General features: G+C 49.8%; 1 protein-coding gene and 1 pseudogene across 1 annotated transcript; one reads left to right on the top strand and one right to left on the bottom strand.

The window, feature by feature from the left end:
* The first annotated feature begins 413 nt into the window (after positions 1-413).
* LOC149343668 (carbohydrate sulfotransferase 5-like) lies at positions 414-25,448 on the top strand. The gene is made up of 4 exons (XM_089545991.1): positions 414-482; positions 5,150-5,256; positions 5,821-6,395; positions 24,108-25,448. The coding sequence occupies exons 1-4, from the start codon at positions 472-474 to the stop codon at positions 24,657-24,659; spliced, it is 1,245 nt and encodes a 414-aa protein (XP_089402117.1). The 5' UTR covers positions 414-471; the 3' UTR covers positions 24,660-25,448.
* Positions 1,560-4,698, bottom strand: LOC149343669 (uncharacterized; annotated as a pseudogene).
* Positions 25,449-26,114: the final 666 nt, after the last annotated feature.

Raw genomic sequence — 26,114 nt, 5'->3', positions numbered from 1 at the left:
GACCGCGCAATATGCAACGCATTCATGGCTTAACCAAGCTAAGCCTGGGCATCATTTTTTTTCTGCTCACCCAAAAGCTTGGCCCATTATATTCTAAGTAGCTGCTGAGATAGCTTCAGTCGATAAAGAGCCTGGAGATGTTGCCGGAATTTACTTCGCTGACATCGAAATAATGTACTACTCTCTGTAAACCGAAACTGTGAGCGCCGAAGCATTCCCACTTGCACTTTCCCGAGGGCTTCAATGCGGCGCTGCGCAAAATGTCACGGACAACATCGATTAGTACAAGTCAGCTCCTTCGCTTTGGATGCAGCTGGGAATGAACGCAGTCTAGACGCGCACCTTTGCCATCTTCACGTAGTCAGCACTGCATGCGAGACATCGGCGAGGATTATCGAGACAAGCGTGCTGATGCACGTACGTGGCTACGGCACGCCGAAAAGGGACACACAATTTCTGGCGATATTTCGGATGACATGCCCGTAAGTGCTGCTTCACTAGCTTATTAACGTGCATGAATGCCAGCTTGAGCGTCATAAGGTTTTTTTTCTTGAAGGCACTACAAAAAATTCAAAATACTTCCAATAATAAGAATATTTGTTATCCTCTAACATTGTCCCATACGAGATCAGCGATTATGGCTTCGAAATTTAGAGTGAGCTTGACTCATAGCATGCGGCTAGCAACGGACTCATCAGAAGCTTGTAATTACTATAATGCATTAGTGGCTAGTTTAGCAAAATCGACGCCACACTGCGGCAGCGCCTCGAACTATTCTGTGGAGGATCGGTTCGTGTGATTAATCATCGCATCTTAATTTTTGTTAGCGGTTGGCAGGCACATAAAAAAATTAAACAGCGCTATTAGTTTTACGTTATCACCTGCACACCGATAGCTGCTAACTGTTAAAGTGAGGGCTGTCTGGTGCCAGCGGCACAAAGATGGTTGCAAAAAGAGAGTTTTCTGATGTAGCGGAACGTACGCAGGTTTTTTTTTATCAAGACAGGGCGGCGTGTACCAGATTACATGAGCGTATGTTAATTCGTCCGAAGGCTAATTGTCGTCTAAAAACAAGTTTCCATTTTGCTTTTCAGTGTGTAATTATCGTCTAAGAACGAGTTTCTTTGATAGTTGTGGGGGCCACTATCGCCCACATCCGAGAAAGGGAACCGGTATATCTTGACCATGGTGGACTTGGCTACAAGATATCCGGATGCTATCGCCTTGCGCTCTATTGAAGCGAAACAGGTTGACGAAGGACTGCTACAGATGTTTTCTAGAGTTGGGATACCTCGCGAAATTGTCACCGATCATGGCTCCTTCTTCATGTCTGCTGTCATGAAGGAATTTAGACACCTCCTCTCAGTAAAACAGCTGCCGACCACGCCCTATCACTTAATGGCGAATGGGTTAGTTGAACGTTTCAATGGCACGCTGAAACGCATGATAAGCCGCATGTGCCAAGAGCGACCTAAGTGTTGGGACCGGTACTTGGGACCCTTGCTGTTTGCTTACAGGGAGTTACCGCAGAGCAGCACGGATTCGCGCCCTTTGAACTGTTATACGGAAGACACGTGCGAGGCGTTGCAGCCAGTGTCCCGAAGCACACTAACGGACTGATTTTCCAGCAGTCATTTGGCGACTGGCATCACACTAGCCTGCCCGTTTTCCCGACGGGTTACAGTTGTGCTGACGATGGGGATGCGTTCACCATCCTGAAGAACCACATATCCGGTTGTGTCTTCTGACGTAGCTCTCCATTCTCTGCAGCAAACATGCAGGAAGCTTCACCCTGTGCCCCTCCTTTCTTGGGACACGAGTCTGCGCGATGGCCAGACTTTTGACATTTCCAGCAAGTCTCAGCCGGCACACTTCGCGTCTTAGACCAACACTCAGAGGCACGGTGTCCTGTCTTTCCGCAGAGGAAACAGCGATGGTCCGCCTTGCCCTCCTTTCGGGACGCCTGTTCGCCAAATGCAGCCGGTGCAGCCAGCGATGACAGCTCCGCCCACCGGCAGGTAGCAGCCACATTAAGGCTGGTTATAAATATTCATTCAGAACGACGGCTTGACATCGCCGCTATGGCGCAGTTCAATAAAAAAAAAAAAAAGCCGCTATGGCGCAGTGGATTAGAAGCACGTCTTGCGTATGGAAGGTCGGCCGTTCGACTCCCCTCTCTGTTCTGTAATTTGTTTTTTAATTTAATTTATTTTATTTTTTCCCTTAAAGGTCGCAAATCGTGATGCTTAGTGGCATACAATGCCGTTTAAGATTTCCAAAACATTTTCTGCATACTTTAAAACAGATTATTCACAGCGCTGGAATATCAGTTTTGATTTAAAACTAAATATTACATGGTAAATAACAATAGGATGGTTTAGACTTTTAAGCATTATTTAGGGATTTATTATCCCTTTTAGGTAAGCCGCTGTGGCAATCTTCAGTCATCGTGATCGATTCACCGTGGTTTCAAGCCTTGTGGCTGTACAGGCTACAGTTGGCGAATACGCTTCCGGGACGACTCTGCTTTCCTCACAGGAGCAGTGGTCGGCTGCTTAGCAATCTTATCGTTGCCTAAATTGGTCAAACTCTGAGCTTCCATTAAGTGATCTGCAGCTAGTGAAAGCGCATTAAGTGTCACACAGTTTCGCTCCTTAAGGGAAACACGCAAAGATGGGCTGCACCCAGTTATAAATTGCTCGGCAATAACAACATCCCTCAAACTCTCGTACTTCTTTTCTGTCTTTCCCATTTCTTTCCAGTGATCAAAATAGCCCGACAGCCGCGCTGCGTACTGAAGGCCTGACTCGTTGTCTTCGGGCTTAGCTTTGCGGAATTTTTCGCTATATCCCTCCGCGGTGTAGCGAAAACGCTGTAAAAGCGCTTGCTACAGCTGACTGTAGTCCAGGGCAGCAACGGGGTCAAGCCGACCGAGCACAGTTAGAGCCTCCCCCTTAAGACAGAGGCTCAGCGAAAGGACCCATTTATCACGCGTCCACTCATGGCGCGACGCGACACACTCGAGCTGTTGTAAGTACGCGTCCAAATCGTCGTCGCGCCTCGTTGAACGGTGGAATCAACTTATGCGGGCTGGACGCAGTCCCCGGTACACCACGCGCCACACTGTCGGGAGCGTCCGTACCTCAAGTAGGCGGCGCTTCCTGGCTACGGGCGAGCAATTGCAAACGCAACTCCAGCAGACGGAGTTCGCCTTGAATACTTGCGAGCTCCCTCTCATGTTCTTTAGCGCGCAGCTCCGACTCTTTGGAGAGTCGCTCAGTCTCTTGAGCGCGTAGCTCCGCCTCTTTAGCGCGGTCCTCACGCTCTCGGGCACGTTCGTCCCTCTCCCGGACACATTCTCCGTCAACCCACTCTTTTAACGCAGCCCCCCGCTCGTGCCCATTTCCTTTCCTGCCAACAGCAACTTCTCGAGATCCATGATGTCCTCCCTGACGGGTGCGTCAGCTGCACGTAAGCACCTATCCCGGCAGGCTCACCAAAATTTGATGGTTCGCCGCGCCCGTGAAAGAAGACACCAATGGGCCCGTTAGCTATGACACCTTTATATGTCGCTGCGCATCAACACCCAAACCGCGAGGAGTGTGCACACAGGCAGGCGGGGCTCGTACGGAACACGACGGCGTTCAAGTCAATGGCCCAATGTCTGCGCGGCCACAAATGTCCCGTGCCATTAACGATTCGAAGTGGGCCCGAGGACACGGCAGAGTCGCTGGTCCTGGCGCTGGTCTGCCCGGCGACACTGGTCGGTGGTTGCCCAAGCGGGGCGGTGGTCACGAAGGCGGCGAACCGATGTCGACGCGTCGCTGCAGCTCGCCAAGGATGTCACAGGCGAGATGGCGGCCCGAAGCCGTCACGTCACTGCGGCACACCCCACACGCACACACGGGTCTCTCGCAGCCGACCCAGCCACAACCGCGGTGTTCGAACACATTCACACGCCCACTCTACACCGTCGTCATCTTCGCCACGCCGGCCACTGCAGCAGCGCCACCATCCCCTCGTGTTAAGGGGAGAAGTGTCAGCTTTTCTCAGTGTTGTTACAGTTGACAGGCCAGCATCGACAAGCTATAAGGGCAAGCATACACTCTACTGATACTTAACAGAAACATTCACCATTAACAAAAAGAAAAAATAGGAACTCACTGTCATGGCGTTATCCGAAAATAATCACTTTGGTCCTTGACCTCCGTACTGGGTGCAGTGCAGGTAAGTTTTTGAGGCAAGCACCTTGTTCGTTTACAGTAATGTGTGATACCGTACAACCAGGATATACTTGGCACATTCATCTCGACTCAATAACTGTATGGGTCTCGTGTGTGGATTTGTTTACTTCTGTCCAATCACAGATGCCTTTGTGTTTCGATAACCTACGAGCTGTTAACTGAACACAAGGTCGCGGATGCAATTTATACCGCTGAGGCTGCAACACGATGTTTTCGAGGTCTAAAGAACTGTCGCGTTCTGGTGATATCTGGCTGAAGTATAGAAAATCATAGGTGCTTGAGAGAAACCAGGAGCTTCCTACTACTGTGATCAGATAACTGATAGCTACTATATAGGACAAACTGTCTGACCTTCGCCCCCTGCATGTTCTGAACTGTGATGCAATGCATGCGGGCGCTACCTGTCAATGCACTGCTGGTGTCGGTCGCGACTGGCGCACACCGAGAGATGCATTGTGAGACTCTTGTTGTCTAGCGGTAAAGAAGAAATGCACTTCGTAATGAAACTCAACTGCATCCAGCAGACATGGAAAGCCACATCTGGTTATGTAGAAATAAGCGCAGAAAAGAAAAAAGCAGCGAGGGTAACTTCTCAGTTTATGGTGGCGATTTTCTTCGTGGTGTTTCTGGAAAGCGCCGTTGCACAAAACGTTCGCAGTGTTCGCTCTTCGCCTTCTAAAGTAACCACTATTTTTCAAGAAGAAATAGTTTCCATGGCGGTTTGAAGCAGAGCGGAAGTTTCTAAACGTCGTCTCACTCCTCGGTGGATATGTCGTAGTCGATTCGTACTGCTTTGTTTTTTCGCGCAATAAGCGAACTGCAATAATCTAAAATGTTCTGCTCTGCATACTAATCATTTCGTGTTTAAATTCACAGTTATCGATGCACTGAATCTGGCTTTACAGGTCCGTAATGAAAAAGAAGAGAGTTCTGCTTTGTATGATACTCGGACTGTGCGTACTGGTTCTATACGTGACGTACACGTGGTCTCTATTATACTTGGGCAGAGCTGGTAAGTTCATAAATGCATGATTTAGCATGTTCAGAAAAAAATTATTATTGCTGATGAGAGACTGATTCTCTTGGTTTTTCTTCTGAGTGCATTAGAAGAAGCATGACGAAATGGAGCTCAGGCGTGTCTGTGTTTCTGTGACTATGAACAGCGCACAAATTTCTTTAAAATGAGAAGTGAGTCAAAGCAATGAAAAACTCTAACTCTGTGAGGCCTCCTGTGTTTGTCTTGTTTTCTTTCTGTGTAATCGTCCTCTTTTTGGCGGTTGAAAAGCTATAAGTCCGAAATGACTTTCTTTTTGCTAGACCCTTGTTTTGTCGATTAGGACGATTAGGATACTAATGGGCAAATTGAGGGGGGGGGGGGCAAGGGCGGGTAAATGGACAGTATCGGGAGGAGGATGTAGTGACAATGTTCGGAGATTAGTGTTCCAATCGTCCACTCTTGGCCCAAATGGTTCTTTCTCGGTTGTGCGCGGGGGGAAAGCGGAGAGGCAGAGCCTGCATGTGGCTGCATCGAAATATGCACATTTTTCCCTCTGTTTTTTTTCTTCGCTTTTTACAGGTTTTCGGTGCACGTTCGAGCCTGACAGCCGTAAGACCCCACCACTCGTGGACGTAGAAGTTGCTGGTCCTCACTCCACCACTGCGAGCGCGACTCGGCAGGCCGACCTCTTCAACTCGACCGACTTCTCAGACTCCACCATTGAGGGCACCCTGCCAGCCGCTTTTCAAGCTGCCCTCAACAACTATTCGGTCGTTCCACCGGGCGACGTGAAAATAGTGCTGCTGGTGACCTACTATAGGGCTGGTTCGTCTTTCTTGGGCGAGCTGTTGTCGTCAGGGCCCCGGACGTTTTTCCACTTTGAGCCGCTTATTATGTTCACCGTTGGCGGCCGCCTGCGGAAGGGCAGGGAACGCCACGCATTCGAGGTTCTCGACGAACTGGTCAGGTGCCGGATGCAGAACGTACCGCTTTACACTGTGTGGTTTGAGAACAACGTCTACGTCAAGTATAACCGCTTCCTGGCCGACGTCTGTGGAGGCGGGGAGTCCTGCTCTTCACCACCTCATATGTCGGCGCTCTGCTCACGGGCCACATCACAAGTGTTCAAGTTTACAAGGCTTTCCATTACACAGGTTAGACACACCTTACATACTGTGACCTTATACTTTATGCAGAACTGCGTTTGCGCACCCAATACTCTCCACCTGGGTAAATCAGTGCTTGAAAATTTTTGCGTGCTCCTTGTCACATAGAACTTAGCAATTGAGATGACGGTAGGCACCCCGCGCTTCCATTTTTCTAAGCTGCAAGGTATCGTCTGTACTATGTTAGACTAGCATTGCTCCGTAAACTGCAGGAAAACTGCGAAGCAGTACGCACACAAACGCGTTTTGTAAGCATCATTTTATTGAAGTTCTCAATGTGTGTTTGCAAGATAGATGGAGAGAACGAGGCAATACGTATTGTCACTGACAATCGGTAGGCGTACACAAGATAGGTTTACTTAGACGTGCGGGACATTCACGACAGCAGGGAGCCCCAGAGAGGAAGACGACGAACCTCTAGCCCCCAGAACACCCAAGGCCTACCAAGTACCAGGTCCTACAGTTAGGTCGCGGTACGGCGTCACTGGAGGTGTGCGTAATGTGGCCTTGCTCCCCTTCTCTAAACGGCACCGAGTCGGTGCCGCAGCAATGTAAGCAGGAAAGGGGATGTTGAATGTGTCTGGCGTCTGGTGTAGAGACGTCTGAGGCGCTAGCGGGCGTGGTACGGCTCCATCTGGGCGACGTGGACGACTACGGAGGTACGGAGGTGGGCCGCCTAGAGTAGCGAACTGTTCGTCGGGGGTGAACTTCGTAGTTGACCTCACTCACCTGGCGGAGTACCTGGTAGGGGCCAAAACATCGGCGTAGAAGCTTTCCGGAGAGCCCTCGCATGCGATTTGAGCCCAGATCCCGGACTTGGTCGCTGAGCTGGTAGCTAACACCTTGGTGGCGAAAGTTATAGCAGCGAGCGTCTGGGCTTGCTGGTGCCGAATTCGCTCTCGCGCGAGTTGGCGGGCCTCGCCGTGACTAACAAATCGGGCAGCACCCATAACACAGGAGGTTGTACTAGTTGGAAGCAGCATTGCGTCCAACATGGTTGCGGCTTCGCGTGCATACACTAAATGAAATGGAGTTCCGGTGTTCCGCGTCGACATACATAGAAATCACGTCAGCGATGTTGTTCAGCCGTTCGGTGAGTCCGGTCTTTTGAGGGTGGTAAGCGGTTGTTTTGCGCTGACTTGTGCCACTAAGGCGCATAACCTCCTGCGTAAGGGCCGAGGTGAACGCCCAGTCAGTTAGAACGATGGCGTGTATTGCTACGAAGCACAATGTCTTGATTGAAAAAGTTCGCAATTTCGCAACTTCGTCAGCCGTACCGCTTTAGCCTCACAGTACCAGCTGAGGGAGTCGCTGACGTGCACAATGTAGCGTTTGCCCAGTGACGACTCCGGAAATGGGTCGAGTAAGTCCATACTGACTAGGTGGAAGGGAAGTTTTGGCAGATGTATAGGCGGCTGGAGTCCGGCTGGCTTAGTCGGTGGCGTCTTGCGACGTTGGCATTCGCGACAAGTTCTGACATAACGCTTGATAACTGCTGCAGCCCTGTGCCAGTAGTACGAGGGTCATCCCAAAACTAAGGTCTCCAGTTCTTTTATAAATCGAAAGAAATGTTTATTTTAAGCAAATTACAAATCGCTTAATAGGCAGACCATTCTTCTACTTTTCCACATAATAGCCGTTGCGGACTATGCATTTTTGCAGACGCTGGGGCAGTTTTTATGCGCCTATGTCATAGCAGCTCGCCGCCACGCCATTGAGGAAGCGTTTGACCGGCAGACTGACTTTGCCGGCAAACTCAGTGTTCGCTTGAATTTTCGCGGCTTGGGCGAAAAGGGGTGCCGCTACTCACGTGATTCTTGTTTGGTCTCAGCTGTGAAGTGGAATGCCCAGGTTTCGTCATTCGTAACAATGGGATCCTTTTCATCTCCATAAGGCCGAAGAAATTCGCGGGAGAAGTCAACGCGTTGCCTTTGATGGTCGTCTGTGAGCATTCGCGGAGCACATCTTGCGCATGCCTTCCGATATTTTGACTTTGCTGTCAAAATCCTATGAATAGTGCTTATAGAAACGCCAGGAATCAAAATGCAGAATTCGTCGAGTGTGATACTCCGATCTTGCCGAATCATTTCTTTGATCTCCGCGACTGTCTTCAGAATTTGACGGTCTCCCGCATCTTTTTTTCCTCGTGAGTTTCAGTACGACCAGCTGCGAACTCCTTACACCACTTGCGGGTGTTTTTAACATGCATGCACGACTCTCCATACACTTCCGTCAGCTGGCGATGAATTTCGATTGGTGTAACCGCTTTTGCGTTCAAAAATCGAATAACTGCGCGAACTTCGCACCTGCCGTAGCGACCAGCGGGAGCTCCATTTCAAATAGCTGCTGTGCGAAGACTGACAGTCCTTTCGCGCTAAGTCAAGGCTTGTTTGGAAAACGGGAAACAATGAAGACAGCAGTATGGCGAGCAGCCACGAAAATAGTTTCCCTGCGGCCGCAGCCCTTTGGAGACCTTACTTTCGGGATTACCCTCGTAGTTTTAGAGTATCCGTGCAGATTTTCAGCAAAAAAACAAGGTGGCCAGAAGATGCGTCATTATGGCACCCCTGCAGGACTTCCTTGCGGAAGGCAGTAGTTACGGCGACCAGAGAGAGAGCTTCCGCTGGGCTGTAGTTTTTTTATGCAGAACGCTGTCGCATACTGCCAGTGATTCATTCAATATACTCAATGAGGGGCCATAGTTCACTATCGTCTATTTCGTGGCGAGTGAGAATGGTCGTGGAGATGGCGGCAAGAAAAAAAATCGGCTTCGGGATCATCTCGATTGTCCTCGACAGGAACACGAGACTGACAGTCCGCACCACTGTGCTTCCTATCGGGCTTATAACGATGGTGACATCGAATTCTTGAAGGCGAAGGCTCTAACGTGCAAGCCGTCCCGAGGGACCTTCGAGGTTCGCCAGCCAACACAGCGAGTGGTGATCGCTGGCGAATCTAAAAGGCCGGCCAAATAAATATGGGCAAAATTTAGTTACTGTCCTCACCATTGCCAGGCATTCTTTTTCCGTGGTGAAATATTTAACATCGATCGTGACAAGGTGCGGCTTGCGTATGCCATTATGCGTTCGAGACCCTCCTACAACTGCACAAGGACCGCGCCGAAGCCGGTGTTCTGGCGTCGGTGTACAGTTCAGTGTCGGCTGACTCATCGAAGTGTCAAGGATCGACGTATTTTATTGACGAGTGCGGAGGTCCTCGAAGCCTGTTGTTGCTGCTGGCCCCAGAAGAACTGTTCGGCATCTTTCGTGAGGGCGGTGAGGGGCTCAGCGATCTGGGAGAAATTCTCCAAAAAACGCCGATAATAGGCGCAGAGATACACAAAGTGGCGCACACTGCTCTTTTCGGTTGGCAGGGAAAAGTAGAGAGAGCAGCTTTTCCTGGTCGCGTTCATTCACCTCGATTTGCCAATAGCTGCTACGTAAAACTAGCGATAAGTACGCGGCGTGGCGCATCCGGCCCATGGAGTCATCCGTACGTGGCAGAGGCTAAACGTATTTTCTGATGGCTTTGTCTAGACGTCTGCACCTACACAGAAGCGTAGGGTTCCATCTTTGCCAACAGAACTACAGACGACGCCTACGGGTTCTTCGACGGCTGCATCAGGTCGTTCTGGCACATTTTTTGAACTCGGCGGTGAATGGCATGACATCCCTTCGAAGTGATCAGATAAAGCATAACATAACGCTCTCTCCTTGCGTCAACTATAACCCGGTGCTTTGTGAATTGAGTCTTCTTAACCTTGAAGGTCGAGGGAAAAAAGTGAAGAAAAGATTGGATAATGCAGTCCAGACAGCATTTTTTATTAGAATGGAGGTTCGGGTTCACTACGGTTTTTATGTAGGTGGTTGGTGCCTCCACTGATGGCGGGGCTTCGGACCACGTGTACAGTCTCGCGCATTGGCTAAGGCCATTGAAATACGCAATAGCTGTTTTGCCAGGCCAACAATGAGGTTCACAACCAAAATTAGTCCCCAAAAGTTATGTTCATTCATTGTTCACCGCAGTAATTCCGCGATGAACACAAATTTGCCGGCCCAGGAGAAGGGAGCGACAAGTTGGTTACAGCGATGCGTTGAGTGCCGAGGTTGTTATCGCTCTCTATGGTAACAAACATTATGACTCTTGACGGGATCAATGCGGTTTTCACAGACGCGTAACTTAGTCCTGCATGGCTCGATATTGTCGTCGACAAGGCGTTGGGTAGAAATGACACGATTAACTCATGAAGGATGATGACGCCACTGTGCTCCTGGCGAAAATCCAAGCCGAGTACCAGGTCCTTGGAGCATTCGGGTAACACACCAAAGCAACCAGGGAAAGTAACTCCAAGGATCAGTATTCGCGAAGTGCTGACGCCAATCGATGTCGCCACATGGCCACCGGCTGTGCGGATCTGCAGTCCAGGCCACGGTGTCAGAAGCTTTCGGAGGGACGGGGCTAACTTACTGCTCATTACAGAAAAATCAACGCCGGTGTCCAGCAGTGCGGTAACATCGTGGTTGTCGGTGGCTACCGGAATTTCGGCGGAAACCAGTCGGTCGCAGCGCGTCCTTGAGATCGTCGGATCGTCATGGCAAATGGTCTAATGGAGGCTCTTGACTCGTTCCAGTACCGGCGGTCCTCCCCCCGGAGAACGCCGTCTTCAGTTTTCCCATCGTGGGGACGTACCATTGAACTGGTCACAGGACGACGGGTGTCTAGGCAAAGAAAACCTCCTTAGGGTGAACGGGACTGGCGTTACTTCGAGGTCGAGGATTGCGCGTTATCGGCCAGGTACCTCTCTATGTCCCACGGCCGTTTACCTTAGCGCGGCCGAGGGGCGTCAGGTGAAAAGCCCCTTAAGTCCACTTTGCGGTAGGGGCAGTGGCGGAGGATGGGACCAGGCTACTCGCAGGGGTAGCAGAGCCGCCGAGTTTTTCGCGTACGCCACACGTGTGCTTTGCTCATGGTAGTGCTGGACTCCTGCGGCATGGAGGGTATTGCTACGATTGGGTACCGCAGAGAAGACGGATGAGCGACGGGGCAAAAGGCTCCCATAGCTGGCGCAGGACTTCGTAGTGCGCCGTTGTAGGTCATCACATAGGGCGCCGGCATTGGAGCTGGTGGTGGCATCTCAACTCGCCGATTTCATCACGAATCATGTCCGTTACGGCAGCGACACTGGCCTGTTAAGCTTGGAAGCGAAGTTTCGCAGGTTCCTCATGCACAAGGCTCTTCGCAAGCTCCTGAAGCTCCTCGGAGGGCAGCGACGTACGCGTGCACAGGGTAGCGGCTACTACTAGCCTGAGGACCGTAGTGCGTGCCCCGTGACTGCAGGGAACGCTCCATACACGTTGCCTCCTTGGTAAAGTCCTTGGAAAAGTCGAACGCCACGCAGGAAGAGGCGTACCTTCTTGGCCTCGGGCTTAGCAGGGTCGGCCCGATTGAAGAGTCGCGTCATAACCTCGATGAACGCGGCCATGCTCTCGTTTGGCTGCTGCGACCTCGAAGGCAAGGCGATTTCGGCCTTCTCCATTTCCTTCGGTGGCACTCAATTTTGCTAACAGCTCACGGCAAAAAATCTCCCAGTTGGTGAAGGAAGCTTAATGGTTCTCAAACCACGTCTTGGCCGAGTGCTGCAGCACGAAGCAGACGCTGCGCAATTTGCGCTCACCGTCCCACTCACTGACGGCCGCCACTCGGTCTTCAAAATCCTCGAACTTGTCAATGTGGAACGGTGGCAACGACCGTGGTGCATGAAGGACCAACGGCGGTGCATTCCTGGAATGCTGAGTTCTCTGGCTAGCCGTGGTGGACGTCATGGCCCTTACCGGAGTTGTCAGTTGGCCGAACTCCGGTTGCAGGCCTCAAAGACGGCGGCTCGCCTTGTGGACGGATCCACGCGTTGAGAACGGACGTAAAGCGTGTCCTCGAATTCTGCGTACAAGAGACGCTACCCAGCTGCTTCACCAAATATGTCACCGATACGCAGACAGGTTTACTTAGACGTGCTGGGACGTGCAAGGCAGCTGGAAGCTTGAGAGAGAAAGACGACGAACCTCCAGACCCTAGAATACTCAAGGCTTGCCACGTGCCGGGTAATAGAGTTCGGTTGCGGTACGGCGCCACTGCAGGGGTTCGTACTGTGACAGTACTGAAGTGAGTGATGAGTGTAGGCACGAAGGACCTCTCTCGGGCTCCCTGTTTGCAACATAGGAGACCCTGTGTTCGTAGCTCTCCCTCTCGAGAATAGTTAGAAGTTTGAAGAGCCATGCAACGAGGGGAAACGATCCATGTGTCCCCGTGCAGGGACACAGCAACACGGAATTACCCAAATTTGTTCCTTCGTTTGCGACTTTGTTTTTTGTGCAGTCATGCCGAGAAGTTCTGGAGAAGCACATTTTTCAAGGGGATATTGTTTATGAACGGAATTTTTTTATGTACCCCCGAATTTCACAATGAGAAGCCATACAGCCGCAGCTCTCCCATCTACAGGCCCGGATTTTATTGCTATCAATGGTTTTTCTATCGTCAAAAACAATCCGCATTGCTGTTTACCGCACATTTGCCCAAGAAACGTGGACTTGTTAACGAAGTGCACGATTGTACCAACTATGACGAGAAGTCAACTCCGGTAATATGCGCTCTGATTGCATTCCCTCCCTCTTCAGCGACAGACGGGAGATAGTAAGAACAACTTTAACGTATGATGACGACAACACATCACAAAAAACTAAGATATTAAAAGCTCAATTGTTCAGCAAATAAGTCGACTCTGTGCGCTGGCACTGTAGCTTTAAATTCCTTACTGCTGGTTACTTGAGCATCCCTGGAACTGCGCAGCATACTGGGTCCTCTGACTTGCCTTTGGAGCCTTTGCACTGCTTTGAGCTTTTCGTTTCTTATACTCAAGGCACTGACCTCTTCGAAGAAAAACTATGAAACTAAGAGCTAAGAAGTAATTTTAAATTTTATTAACAGTATCATATTTCATAAACTTTTTTTACATAATTTCCTCCTCATCTTCTTGAGGCCCAGTTATGCCCCCCCCCCCCCCCCCCTAGCCTTCTTCAGCCGTCTATCAGGTCTTGGTTTTAAACACGCGGATCAAATTCTCTGGTAGCAAAAGAAAGTTGTTTTATGTTTTGCTCCGGATCCTAGCAAAAAACCGTGTTGCTTTAGCGGGCAGGAGAGCTTACTTTCTAAAAAGATTGGATGCGTTGTTGGTCTGTGACGCGTGTAGCATGGATCGGTTCCTAAGTAAAGGTGGCCACAAGTCGTGACATTTGCTCTGCGCTGACGATAAAGCAGCCAAGAGCACTTTGTAAGGACACGAATTGTGTCTTAGAAGTATATCCTCAGGAAATGTCACCTCATTCGTTTCGCTGTAAAAAGATCACGTTTCCTGCCACACATCGCAAAAGATTTATCTCATGACCTGGGTGAAAAGTGTAGAGGATTTGTTTTTAAAGGTTGGCAGCGGAAATAAAAAGCGCGAATAACAGAGGCGCATAAGCGATTAAAACAGTTGCTCAAATTAAACTCCTGAACCTGTCCTTTATGTATCATTGTCGACCATATTTTCATTTCAGCAGCCGACAAGAATTCATGATGGACAGAAAAACTAGAGCACTGTAGTGACATGTAGCATGTTGTGAGATGTTTATGCCGCTAGTGAGACCGCTCTTAACGTCGTTGTGGTCGCTATGGCGGTGCGGCCGGTATTTCTTCCGGTCAGCGCGGCTTCAACGGAAGGAGCAGGCCAGCCGAAGAAAAGCAATGGTGGAGCAAACGAAAAGGGCTTTATATGAAACATTTACAATATAGGAGTCCAAACGTTCGTCACGGGGGCTGACAGCACAATGTGTTCTCGAGGCGAAGCTCGTCCGATGACCAACAGCGAAGGCTTGGTCGTTGCATGATTGTGTCTCCTTTATTTGCTACGATCTCCGGACTCTCTGTAATACCTTCTGTGGTTGGCCGACGGTTGGATCACCCGTTTTGCCTTTTCAACGGGTCACTCGCTTGGAGGCTGACGAATGAAATGGTTCGCCGATGCTGGCGCTTATACCGGGCGCTTTCGGGCGTGTTGGAGGCCCTTGTAGGGCAGTGAGATGTGTGTGCGCTACGCCAGTGAGCTCGGCGCCTGGCTTGCCCAGAAGGAACTTTCATGGTAAACGCTCTGGTAAAACTGCAAAGGAAATCGTCCTGTTGGTTTTTCTGCGCTACCACATATAGCGGCCAGTCCCCGCATTTAGCGTTTGTGTGTTTGTTTGTCTGAAGCCGGTTTTACAGCATGCTGCTCCACTACCCACAAGGTGATGGGCAACCAGCCGAGGTATACGTGTCGATACGTGACGACAAGCCGATGAATACGGGACATGAAGGAATGGAATTTGATGGCATGATTTTAACGGCACTGACGGCCTGGCGCTCCCGCCCACACCACTGCACAGTTTGACATCCTGGAGGCCGCCACAGTATATAGATATATATTTATACTTAGGTGCGCCACCTGGGCGCCGACACTACGCTGCGGCTGAAGATAAAGAAGTTGCCCCACTCTCTCAGTGTTAGCTACTCCTGAATACGCTGCAAAATTCTACACAGATCCTCGGTCTCTCCGAGGACGCAATAAACGCACCCCTGCAGGCAGGCGGGAGGCGTGAAGGAAAGATTTTAATGAGTGACACCCCCCAGGAGAGTGGCGCCAAGGCAGCAGGAATCATATATCGCTATCAGTCGGGGCAAGAAGTCTGGCAGATTGGGCAGGTACGTCGCACAAGTAAGCGTCACACAGCGGAGAAAAGGCAATATCCGCTCGGTCACAGTAAATAACAGTACAATGAATCGAAAGGAAGTCACATCTGAGGGTGATGCCGTGTGAGCAGTGAGACAGCAGAATAAACTGGATGGTGTACAAAACATCTTGAATAAGGACACGAGCCGTACAACGGCTGAGTAGTGAATGCGCTGTAAGAATGTGGTGCGGAGCGAAAAGTCAAAAAGCGGGGTACTTTGCGCAGTCGACAACAAAGAGCTTCACTGATGACGGATGCTGAAGCACTCATGTCGATGAGAGCGAGAACTTCAGCGCCTTCCACGAACGCTACGATTCCATTAGGGAGACGACACGGATGACTTCGGGACAAGCGCTGTACATGCCCCCGGAACTACGACTGTTAGTTTCCCACAAGGGCGGAGTTAGGACGTCGCAGCATTGGAGATGGGGGAAGGCGATCGACGAGTGGCATAAATGTGGTGATCTGGGGACAGAAATGGGGGGCCGGACGGCCTTGTCGGCGAGGGTGGTTCGGCATCGTACGGGCAGGAGCACAGATCACGACTGGAGGGCAGAAAACGCAGGAGGCAAAGCCGCGCTACAAGGCCGGGCAGACCTCACGCGTAGCGTTGACGGCCACACGAAGTAGCCAGCCACGCAAGCCATCTCGTGTGCCAGCGGTGCACGCGCGGCGAACTGTGGTACAAGAGTCAGTTTTGTAATTTGGGTCACGTGACATGTGCCCCTCGCAGTGTGTATATACCATGTTTCTGATCTGCTTTGTGCAGTAAAGAGGCCGAGGATACAGACGCTTTACCGAACGACGCACATGCAATGTGAGCCTTACCGAATTGCAAAAAGGCCTATCGTTAATCTTCAATCTCACAAAGCTGCTCACAGCATTCGCCTGAATGGAAATGAAAATCCAGCACGTTTATCCGGCCGCGGCAGTTGAATTTAGATGGTGGTGAAACTCTAGAGGCCCGCGTACTGTGCGATATCAGTGCACGTTAGAGAACCCCAGGTGGTCGAAATTTCCGGAGTCTTTCACTACGGTGTCCCTCATAGCCTGAGCTGCTTTGGGGCGTTAAAACTCACAAACAAACAAACATTATGATTTTTAGCCCGTAATTTACGCTGAAAGGAAGTCTGCTCGGTTCCCAGGTTTGTGTTTTTTTTTACTGGTGTAGCAAATTAAATCGGAGTGCTACTGAATTAGGTGCATAGGCAGCACCTAGTCTTGTCACCCTGGCGCGGAACACAAATACGGACTGCTCGCGACCTTGTGTTGACGACGCTCTGGGTCTACACCGCTAAGATAGAGATTCGCAGTATGAGCTTCACTAGCTTCTTCGCTGTGTTCCTTCGCTCAGTGCGTCAAGGACCAGATCATCGGCCTCTATTTTCTACGGGAAATTGTGCTGTCATCTACCTCAGCAAACTCACGGTGACATTCTCTACTTCCTGCACCATACCAACAGTCTAGAGCCGGGCAGGTCAGTTTGTCGCGTATCCAAAGACCACGTCACACAATCACCGCGTGGCAGGTTGCTTGTTAAGGTGGAGTGCGAGAACCCAAGCTAGTAACTGTCATGGTATGGTTGGCGGCTTGATGGTTGGTTGGACCGAAATTATAATGAGCCGGGCCAACCTGCCCAACACTGCACTCTCCATCCCACGTGCAAAAGATGAGGTTCGACTGCTGACCGATGGTACGGGCCACGCCTGATTAGCCGTCGACCGGAAGCATGAGGCGTAGGCAAGTTTCTCAACACACCCCTTTACTTCAGTGAAGAACAAAGACAAAATGTTACGAAAGAAACACAGCAAAATAACGTCAGCACAGGCGCGACGCGAATAACACCGCACAATAGGAGGACGCTAACAACTTAATATGAAGAGAACATCAGGGGGAGAACTATACAAGAGCGTTATAAGATTAAAGAAATGTCTTGTCGCGCTTTTTTTTTCTTCACAATGCATGCCCACTCCAGCCAAAGGCCTTCTGCGAAGGCTGGCAGTACCTCTGAAATAAATAAATAAATAAATAAATGCTGTACAAAAGAATAGGACGAAAAACAGCGACAGGACAAAGAAAAAGAGTTCAAGCGAGTGGGGAGAAACGGTGGCTTAGCTGCGGGGTGGCAAGGTCCGGTCGCAGGGAGCGTCGGGGAGCGGATGTGCGCGGGGCTGATGGGGTGTTGCGGATACCGGCGTACATGGGCCACGCGTCTCGGGGGCCGGTGTCGCCGCGCTCTACGCGTCAGGCAGCCGCCTAACATCTCCATGGGCCCATCCGAGGCGCACGAGCGCAGCGCCTACGCGTACCAGCGTACGCCGGAGCCGGTCTGCGCAGACATGAGGCGAAGACGCGAGCTGGCGCTTGGCAAATATCTGTACATGCCAGATATTCGCGCCCCGCTCACGCCGCGCTCGCGCCGGAAGTGGTTCGTGGTTTGCGTCGGTGTAACCAATCAGAGAACGCTATTCTCTCGGCATCCGGTACGGCCCTTCGCGCCGTTTTCTTCACTGAGCTGAGCTGAGCTGAGCTGAGCGCGAGTGCCAGCGACAGGAGGCGACAGGCCATCAAGTTGCGTATGTTTTCCGACGCTTGACGCGGCGCGCCGCTCGGCGCGTAGGCGCTGCGCTCGTGCGCCTTGGTTGTGTGCGTGGACATGGGCCTTTAGCTCGCTTGCCGATCACTTCTCTGGCTGACCTCACACACGTGCACACACACCGAAATCACCAAGCCAACTCTCCGGCTCGCCGTTGGCCGCCGCCACGTTCTCGTGGCAAACAAAAAACAAACAAACGAATACTCAAGGCTCAGTGCGCCAACGATTTGCAGATGTTAAAAAGGAAGGAAAAGAAACAGGAAGAAACTGAGAAGGAACGCGATGGAAAGCCAGAGTCCTAACAAGGAGCGATGCTAGATAGCGAAAGTCGGGAAGGGTGCCGGGGCATTCAACCGACAGCTCCCCGTTCCCACAACCTGCGAGCGTTCGCTACCCGGCGATAGTACTAGGAAAGGCGGAGTGGCCTTGAACCTCCAGCGTCGCGAGTGGTCAACTGTCCACGCAGGGGGGGGGGGGGGGGGGGGGGGAATTATCGCCGCCGCGCCGCGACATGCCTGCGAACAACTGCCGCCGTAGCCACCTCGGCCGCAAAAGTAAAAGAAAGACAAGGCTTGCACAAACTTTGTGACAGTAACGCAGTACTTACTCGTGTGTCACACGAAACAGCGTTAGAAATTTCGCTATATTCCGTGGTATTTCTCACCGCTGTCTAAAATGCAGTACCCACGATATGTAGATGATGCACGAGCACATCTAGACTTCCGGTCCATTCCCAGCATGCATTCAAAGCGAAGAGGCTGACTTGTACTAACCTATTTTCTCCTTGAAATTTTGTACAGAGCTGCATTCCAACACTACGGAGCGCTTCGGCGCTCGCAGTTTCAGTTGTCAGTGAGCAAAAACAATAGCCGTCAGTAAGCGCGCACAGCTGTTAAGTACAAATGCAGCTCCGTATTTTCTTGGGGGTTGCAAACCTCACACTCGGAAATTGATCGAGGTTCGATATTACCCTTACTATACCAGCGAAGAACATGGAGAGTACTCCTCCAGACATTGCAGTCTTTGCAGTAATCTGAAGCTTTCATGCGAGCATGAAGAATATGCTATTTGACAGAAAGGCTGTTCACGAAACAAAACTGGTAATTCCTTCTCATTAAGTGTCTGGAACCCGCCAGCGAGTAGTCAAACCCACATGGCTGATTTAATTACCTCCGTTTGTGCAACAGCCCCACCAAAGGGAACAGTATCATGAAAGCGGCAAGAATTGGATGTTTTGTTATTGAGCATATTCGCCGTTTTGTAACCTGTTTAAGAACTCTGGTTACAAACATCAAATACAGGGCAAAGTATATAAAAACATATGACGACAAGAGAAGAAGTGAAAGAGAAGCAGTGAAAAGAAAAGCAAAAACCTAATGGTAATGCATTGTCATCGCGTAATGATAATTAGGTGAACCCATAATTTTTACCAGGAATTCAGTATGGAAAGCGGTGGATATCAGGAAGAAAATGCGGTTACGTGTGGAGACAACAAAGCTCCAGAAATAGTATATGAGATGTGCGTTTTTAGCTTTTATGGTCTGAAACTTCTCTTTAACGAAATATTCGCAACTGGAACTTTGTAAGCTAGTTCCTAGAGTCTTGAAAACAATAGTCTCGGCCGAGCTGTGCGGGACGGATGATTCAATTCAATTCAATTTATTCTCCAGTTATACACTGGAACGTTCTCCGGGCTAAAAGGACCGACTGGGCCTTGACTGAGTCCCGGAGACGTTTACAGAGCAGCGACAGGCAGTACATACGGAGAAATACTATACAGTACAAAAGTTAGAGTTTACACATATAAAAAGTACATACATATATACAAAGCACACAAAAGAGGACACTTATACAGAGTTATATAACTACAAAATGCGAGGAAGAAGGCAATTACAATTTACTAAAGTATTCGTGTAGTTTTTTACGCGAAAAGTTATTCATATCTTTATGGCGATTTAATATAACAGGTAGATTGTGCTTTATGGACTGCAATTTATAATTGGTGCGAAAATGAGGAACGAGCCCAGGGTCGGTGTTACGGGTAGCAACATTGTGTTCGTGGCGTGTCAATGAAGATACACGTTTAAAAAAAGATTGGAACTCTTTTGTGGAAAAGAGAAATGACTTCAAGATGCGATACTCATAAAAGTGATGAATTCGGATAATATTGTAGTCAGCAAAACTATCGGCGGTGGTCAAGCCAGGATCAATATTTGCGATGTGGCGCATAATTTTCTTTTGAAGGATACTGATTTTGTTTATGTTGGTTTGTGTTGTGGTAGCCCAAACTAGATTGCAATAGTTTATTTGAGAGAAAAATAAACCATAATATACTTGAAGCCTAGTTTTTACAGGAAGTAACATTCGACAGCGGGATAGCGCGCCAGCAACGACAGAAAGCTTCTTACAGATGTGACCGATATGATTGTTCCAATTCAAATCGCTGTGAAACGTTACGCCTAGAATTTTATGTTGTTCGACGAGTTCGATAGGTTGGCCTTGATATTGTAGTACGCTGTTCATTTTAAAAATCTTATTTCGGGCGCGAAATAATATTGCTTTGGTTTTGGTAGCATTAAGTTTAAGAAAATTAGACTGTGACCACATGCATATTTTACCGAGTATTTCATTACATTTTACAACTAGTGTGTTTGGGTCACTACCGGTAATTAGAAAGCTACTGTCGTCGGCATAAATGAAAAATTTAACTGTTTTGTCAATTTCCACTAAATCGTTAATGTACATGTTAAAAAGAACGGGGCCCAATATACTTCCCTGCGGCACGCCGCAGACAATAGGTAACAGGGAAGATTGTTGGCTGTCTAGGGATACGCATTGTCTTCTGTTACTCAGGTAGGACTCAAGCAGCATTAGCGGTTCTCCACGAATGCCGTATTAATGTAACTTTTAGTAACTTTTAGTAACTTTTAGTAACTTTTAGTATGAATGTAACTTTTGATAGTTTTAATCGTCGTTGTCATCCTCAGTAAGGCTCAGGAGTCTCAGGACTGTCCTGAGCGACAGACAATGATAGGAGGAGAAATTTTCCAACCCTAGAGGCAGTACTGAGGCTTAACTCTGCGAGGGAGGTTCTCCGCGCCTACGGCACATTGAACACTCGGTAAGAGAGGGTGATGGCATAGACTGTCAGACACAGATAGTAATCGGTACACCGAGTCTACACTTTAAAGCTTCGTGACTACATCAGCACGCTTTATCGCGAAAGCAGGAGATAATTTGCAAGCACCATAATTTTATTAAGATGCGCAGTAACGCCGTTTTTTGTAGTGCGGTTATGTCTGTGACTTTGTTGAGGCCCTCCGCACCTCGACAAATGCCATTCTTTTTGATGGAAATGCTTTACAGCCGCCTAGTGTAGTGCTTGTGTGGTGGTGCTTTGTGCCGTTGTGTGTTCAAATATTATAGCGCTTTAATCGCGCTTTCAGTCCCACCACTGAACCCAGTATATGAAAAACACCATGGGTATACGACCATTACACCCCTTGGTATGTCAAAAAAACACCGAAAATCGCTGCTCAAAGCTTCTGGATAAATAACACTTTTATAAAACTCAAACAATGCTATGTGGATGTTTAATGTGCACGCCTATCTGCGCAGCCTACTTAACCATGGACACGTGGGCCCATGCTTGCAGCATACGCATGCTCATTACAGAGACCTTCACTCCTATAAACACTGCCGATCCGTTTTTCGTTTTCCTATGTAAACAAGGAACCGGTAGTGGTTCCGAAACGTCATTTGTTTTTATCCTATTGTTCTTCAATTCCTTGGCGAGTGTTAGGTTTTTCAGAATGATTCATCCTATTTAATTAGCTTTTTTTTTAATTAATGTCACATTTGCATGCATCGGGACGCTCACTCGTCTGGGCTTTTTTGGTTTGGTTTGGTTTATGGGGTTTTACGTCCCAAAGCAACTAAGGCTATGAGAGACGCCGTAGTGAAGGGCTCCGGAAATTTAGACCACCTGGGGTTCTTTAACGTCCACTGACATCGCACAGTAAGGTCTTTTTTTCATTCAGCTGTTATGCATCTCTAACAAATAGGCTGGAGATCACTCAGCCGCCGTGCCTGCACGCATTCAAAAAAACCTGCCGAGAGCTGCACTTCTCACACCACCTTACGTCTTGCGTCTGTTTTGTGTCTCTTGCAGCAGAATAGCGGCATTATCTTAGCTTTCATGGTGCTCCTGGCCCTTCTGTACCCTGCAACTGGTCAATCTTCTTTTCCCGAATAGCCTGGCGCTAGTGCCATTCTGCTGTAGTGTTCAAGGTTACAGAAAGTATACCGACATTTAGAGAGGTGTCGCGAAGACCTTTACAGAAGCCTAGTTTTATTGCGAAAGCAATACTGCTAGCGGTTTGTGCCTTCAGCGTATCGCGGCGGTAGTTACCATTGACCTTTACCTTTAGTTACCATTGACCTTTAGTCACACCAGCTGCGAAAAACCAGGGCCCCAGCTCGCGCCGTCAGTGTGGAGCGGCGGTAGCTACCAACAGCGGTGAGCCTCGCGCTCCTCCGCTAGGGGCGCTACAGCCGGAGTGGCGTCACACCAGCTACGAAAAACCAGGGTGGTGGTGAAAACATTTATTTCAGAACGGACAGGAGGTGTTTGGATCAGCCAATAAGGGACCGATCCTTACAAACACTAGGTGGAGGTCCCTAGTTTGGAACTCCAGTGGCGGTAGCCGCCGCCCGGGCGCGCCCGACTAAGGCTTGTTTGGCCTGTAAGTCGTGGTAGCCGAGCAGGGTCGCCTCCCAGTCCTCCCGGGTTGGGTTGGGGATAGGGGGAATGGCCGAATTGGAGGGGCAGGCCCACACCATGTGATAGGTGTCCGAAGACACCGCACTACAGTGCGGGCAGTTTCCGCTAAAGGAGGGGTCGAAATGTTTTAGGGCTGCCGGGCACAGCAATGTATTGGTGAAGAGGCGGAGAAGGAGCCGCTCATCCGCCTTCTTGAGGCCTTTACAGGGGCCAGGGTAAAGGCGATGGCTATCTTGATAGTAGGTTGCGATATTTTTGAACGTATAGACCGGATTAAAATCGGGTTCCTGATCAGGTGGGGAGGAGAAAACAGCCCGGTGAGAGAGCGCGCGGGCGGCTGCGTCTGCTGCCTCGTTTCCTGCCAACCCCTGATGAGCAGGGGCCCATATGAGGTAACGGTGTGCGGGGTCCGTATCCCGTATATTCGATAGGCTAGAAAGGGAGTGCAGCCTTGTTCGACGTTCCGACAGGCCCCTCGCGAGTCGGTGATTATGTATTTTGAATTGGAATGTGAGGCCGCGAGAGCAATCGCGACCTCTTCTGCTTGTGTTGCGCTGCGGGCTCTGAAAGTGAGGCCGTTAACTGTGTTGCTGTTGTGAACTACCGCGGCCGTGTACCATCTCCCGTGGTGAGGGCCGGAGGCGTCCACGTAGTATACGCCTATTTGTTGCCATAATATCAGGCTAGCGCTTCCGCTCGTGCCAGGCTCCGACCATTATGGTCTTCATGTGACATGTTTGCTGGAAGAGGCCGCACGTGGAGGGCACGTCTACACAGTTCCGGGATGCGAAACCTGTCTTCCATTGGAGGGGTGTGTTGGATATGGAGTGAGTCGAGCAAGAAGGCGCCGAAAAACCAGGGCCCCAGCTCGCCCCGTCAGTGTAGAGCGGTGGTAGCTACCAACAGCGGTGAGCGGCTGTAGCGCCCCCTAGTGGGAGGAGCGCGAGACTCACCGCTTTACGGTGCGGTTCGGGTGTCCACCGAGATGACAGAGAATTACTGCGCCATTTCCTTTCCTCAAAAAACCTTGCGTTCAAAGGGGAAGGCATCGCGCCGAACGGGTGGTGGCGTTCCGTGGACTACCTGGCAGCGCTACAACACGCTGTCGCGTTCCACTCCTAAAGGCGAAGCTTAAGCGTCATTAACTAACTTTGATAACATAACCCTTACTAAGAGCACCACCAAGACACACCACCAGACAACCTAGGCGCAGCCAGGAGAAATTGCTGTCGCAATTACCGGGCTTAACCAAGCTAAGCCTCAGCCAATGTTTTTTGTTTGCAGATGAGATTAGGTTTGCTACTTGCTCGCGCCATGACAGATCATTGCTGATTGCGGTGCATAGGTAAGTGTAGGACGGGACAAGTTCTACAGGGAAGCCAGAGATCGCAAACGTAAATGAATGCGGCTTCCGACGGCGATGTAATGACATGAGCTTGCATTCAATGGGATTAGCTCTTATATAGTATATTCGTGTAAAATTATTAGCAACAGCTCTTGCCCGATCTTTCATTCTACAGGTTGGAGCCTGGCTCAGAAGAAATCCAGAAATGGCACCCATGGTTCGCGTGCTTCACTTGGTGCGGGACCCACGGGCCATGTACGCCTCGCGTCAAAAACTTGATTGGTGCAGGAAGGACAAGTCGTGCGGGGACCCCGGCGAACTGTGCGCACAGATGCGCGCCGACCTCGACGCCTTCGATCAGTTGGTCGGACAAATGCCTCCCAACAGGAAGCACCGCGTCCGCTTCGAAGACCTCGCGACCGACGCTGCGAACGAGACGGTGCGGCTCTACGCCAAGCTTGGCTTGGACTTCACGCCCTCGGTGTCCCAGTACCTGCTGAGCCACACCAAGGCGACCAAGGAGGACCTGAAACGTTTTTTCTCAACGAAACGAAACTCTGCCGATGTGGCCAATGAATGGGTGAAGAAACTGCGATGGAGGACTGTAGCTAAAATAGAGGAAGTGTGCGGTGATGTGTTGAAAAGGCTCGGCTACAAGTTTTATTCCCATATGGAAGAGGACGTAGAAACGCTAGAAAAGCTGCGCAGAGGGATAATTTGGCCATAAATAGGAAATTAGACAGACGTTATTGGAAATTAACACGTAGCAGAAAAAGCATATAACCTAAGAGCGGTCACTTTAAACATTCTGCAAAGAAACCCTATATCGAGGAGTATGACGATGTGATGGTGAAGGCGGTTTATTGGCTTTTAATACCGGGAACGGCTTTTTAGTTGTGTTTTGGAGGCGAAAGACCAGTGTTTCGAAGCGCTGGATGGACCAGATTGAAAGGATGGTTTATGGATTATGGGGTTTTAACGCCCCAAAGCGACTGAGGTTATGAGGGGTGCCGTAGTCAAGGAGTGCAGAAATTTTGAACACCTGGGGTTCTTTAATGTGCACTGACATCGCACAGTACTCGAGTCTGTAGAATTTCGCCTCCATCGAAATTCCGCCGCCACGGCCAGGATCCAACCCGCGTTTTTCGGGCCATCAGCCGAGTGCCATAACTACTGAGACACCACGGCGGCTAGAATGAGAGAATGGTACATTAAAAAGGTCTGTGGCAGTGTGGTTTGTGACCACTGAAAGCTGCACGCGTCAAGGGGTCATAAATCTTGGTAAATTTTAGTCACAGAAGTTTTTTTAAAGCATGTGCGTGATGTATTATCGCGGACAAAATAACTCTCCCCTCCCCAAGTTCACAACTTCAAAAGGGCGTCTGTTGCATTTGTCCGCGATCGGACTTAGCGCATCATGGCTGTAGGTCTCCTTAGAGACATCGCACCTAAGGTATTGTTCACCGTAAGGACTGTTTAGGGCCAAGGCGCTAATAAAACTCTGCAAACATCCTTCTTTCCTGTGATATCGTCGTTCACATTTCTGGCTAAAATGTGCCACATTGCTTCACACTTTGTGCCCATTTGCTGGCAGACAACACACGCATATATCGACACTACGGAACATGAGTTTTTCGCTAGCGTGTGTTGCCTGTAGTACATTCCTTCCCCTACTCTGCATTTTCCCAGTGTAGAATGGGCTTTAACAACAGAAAGGTTAGAAGTACAACCTTTACATAACTCATCGTTTTTCTTATATTTTTAGTCACCAGCGCACAATGACCAGATGAGCATTTGCCCAGCTGGTTAAATGCTTTCGGACATCCTTTTCTATAGTTCTGCCTTCTTCCAGTCCTCGTGCATCTAGCTCATTTTACTGGACCTTTCGGAAAAAGAGAACAGAAATGCAGGTACAGCGCAGTCAGAGCAAAGATACGGATGCAGAGCTCAGCAGGTTTGCTCAATCGCATCCCAATAGGCGCTTCGCCATACGGACACTGACCAGGTGCTTAATACGGTCACCATTATACCGGTGTCGTCGTTAGCACCCTTCACACTTATGCAGCGGAACGATTTATTCAAAATAAAACAAAAAAATTGCAGGACTCTTTGTAAACAATCTCAAGGAAGCCTCACCAAAACACGGGTCCAACCGCCTTTGGCAACATCTTGACGGGGTTAG

Source organism: Amblyomma mixtum, chromosome 5 (genome assembly GCF_055824585.1).
Source record: "Amblyomma mixtum isolate Tamu chromosome 5, ASM5582458v1, whole genome shotgun sequence".
NCBI lineage: Eukaryota > Metazoa > Arthropoda > Arachnida > Ixodida > Ixodidae > Amblyomma > Amblyomma mixtum.
This window is presented reverse-complemented; position numbering and strand designations above follow the sequence as displayed.

Bases quoted from the DNA above. Each gene is read 5' to 3' on its own strand.
- LOC149343668 (XM_089545991.1), top strand. The intron at 5,257-5,820 runs GTAAGTTCATAA...CGCTTTTTACAG, and splicing joins ATTATACTTGGGCAGAGCTG to GTTTTCGGTGCACGTTCGAG. The intron at 6,396-24,107 runs GTTAGACACACC...TTCATTCTACAG, and splicing joins CAAGGCTTTCCATTACACAG to GTTGGAGCCTGGCTCAGAAG.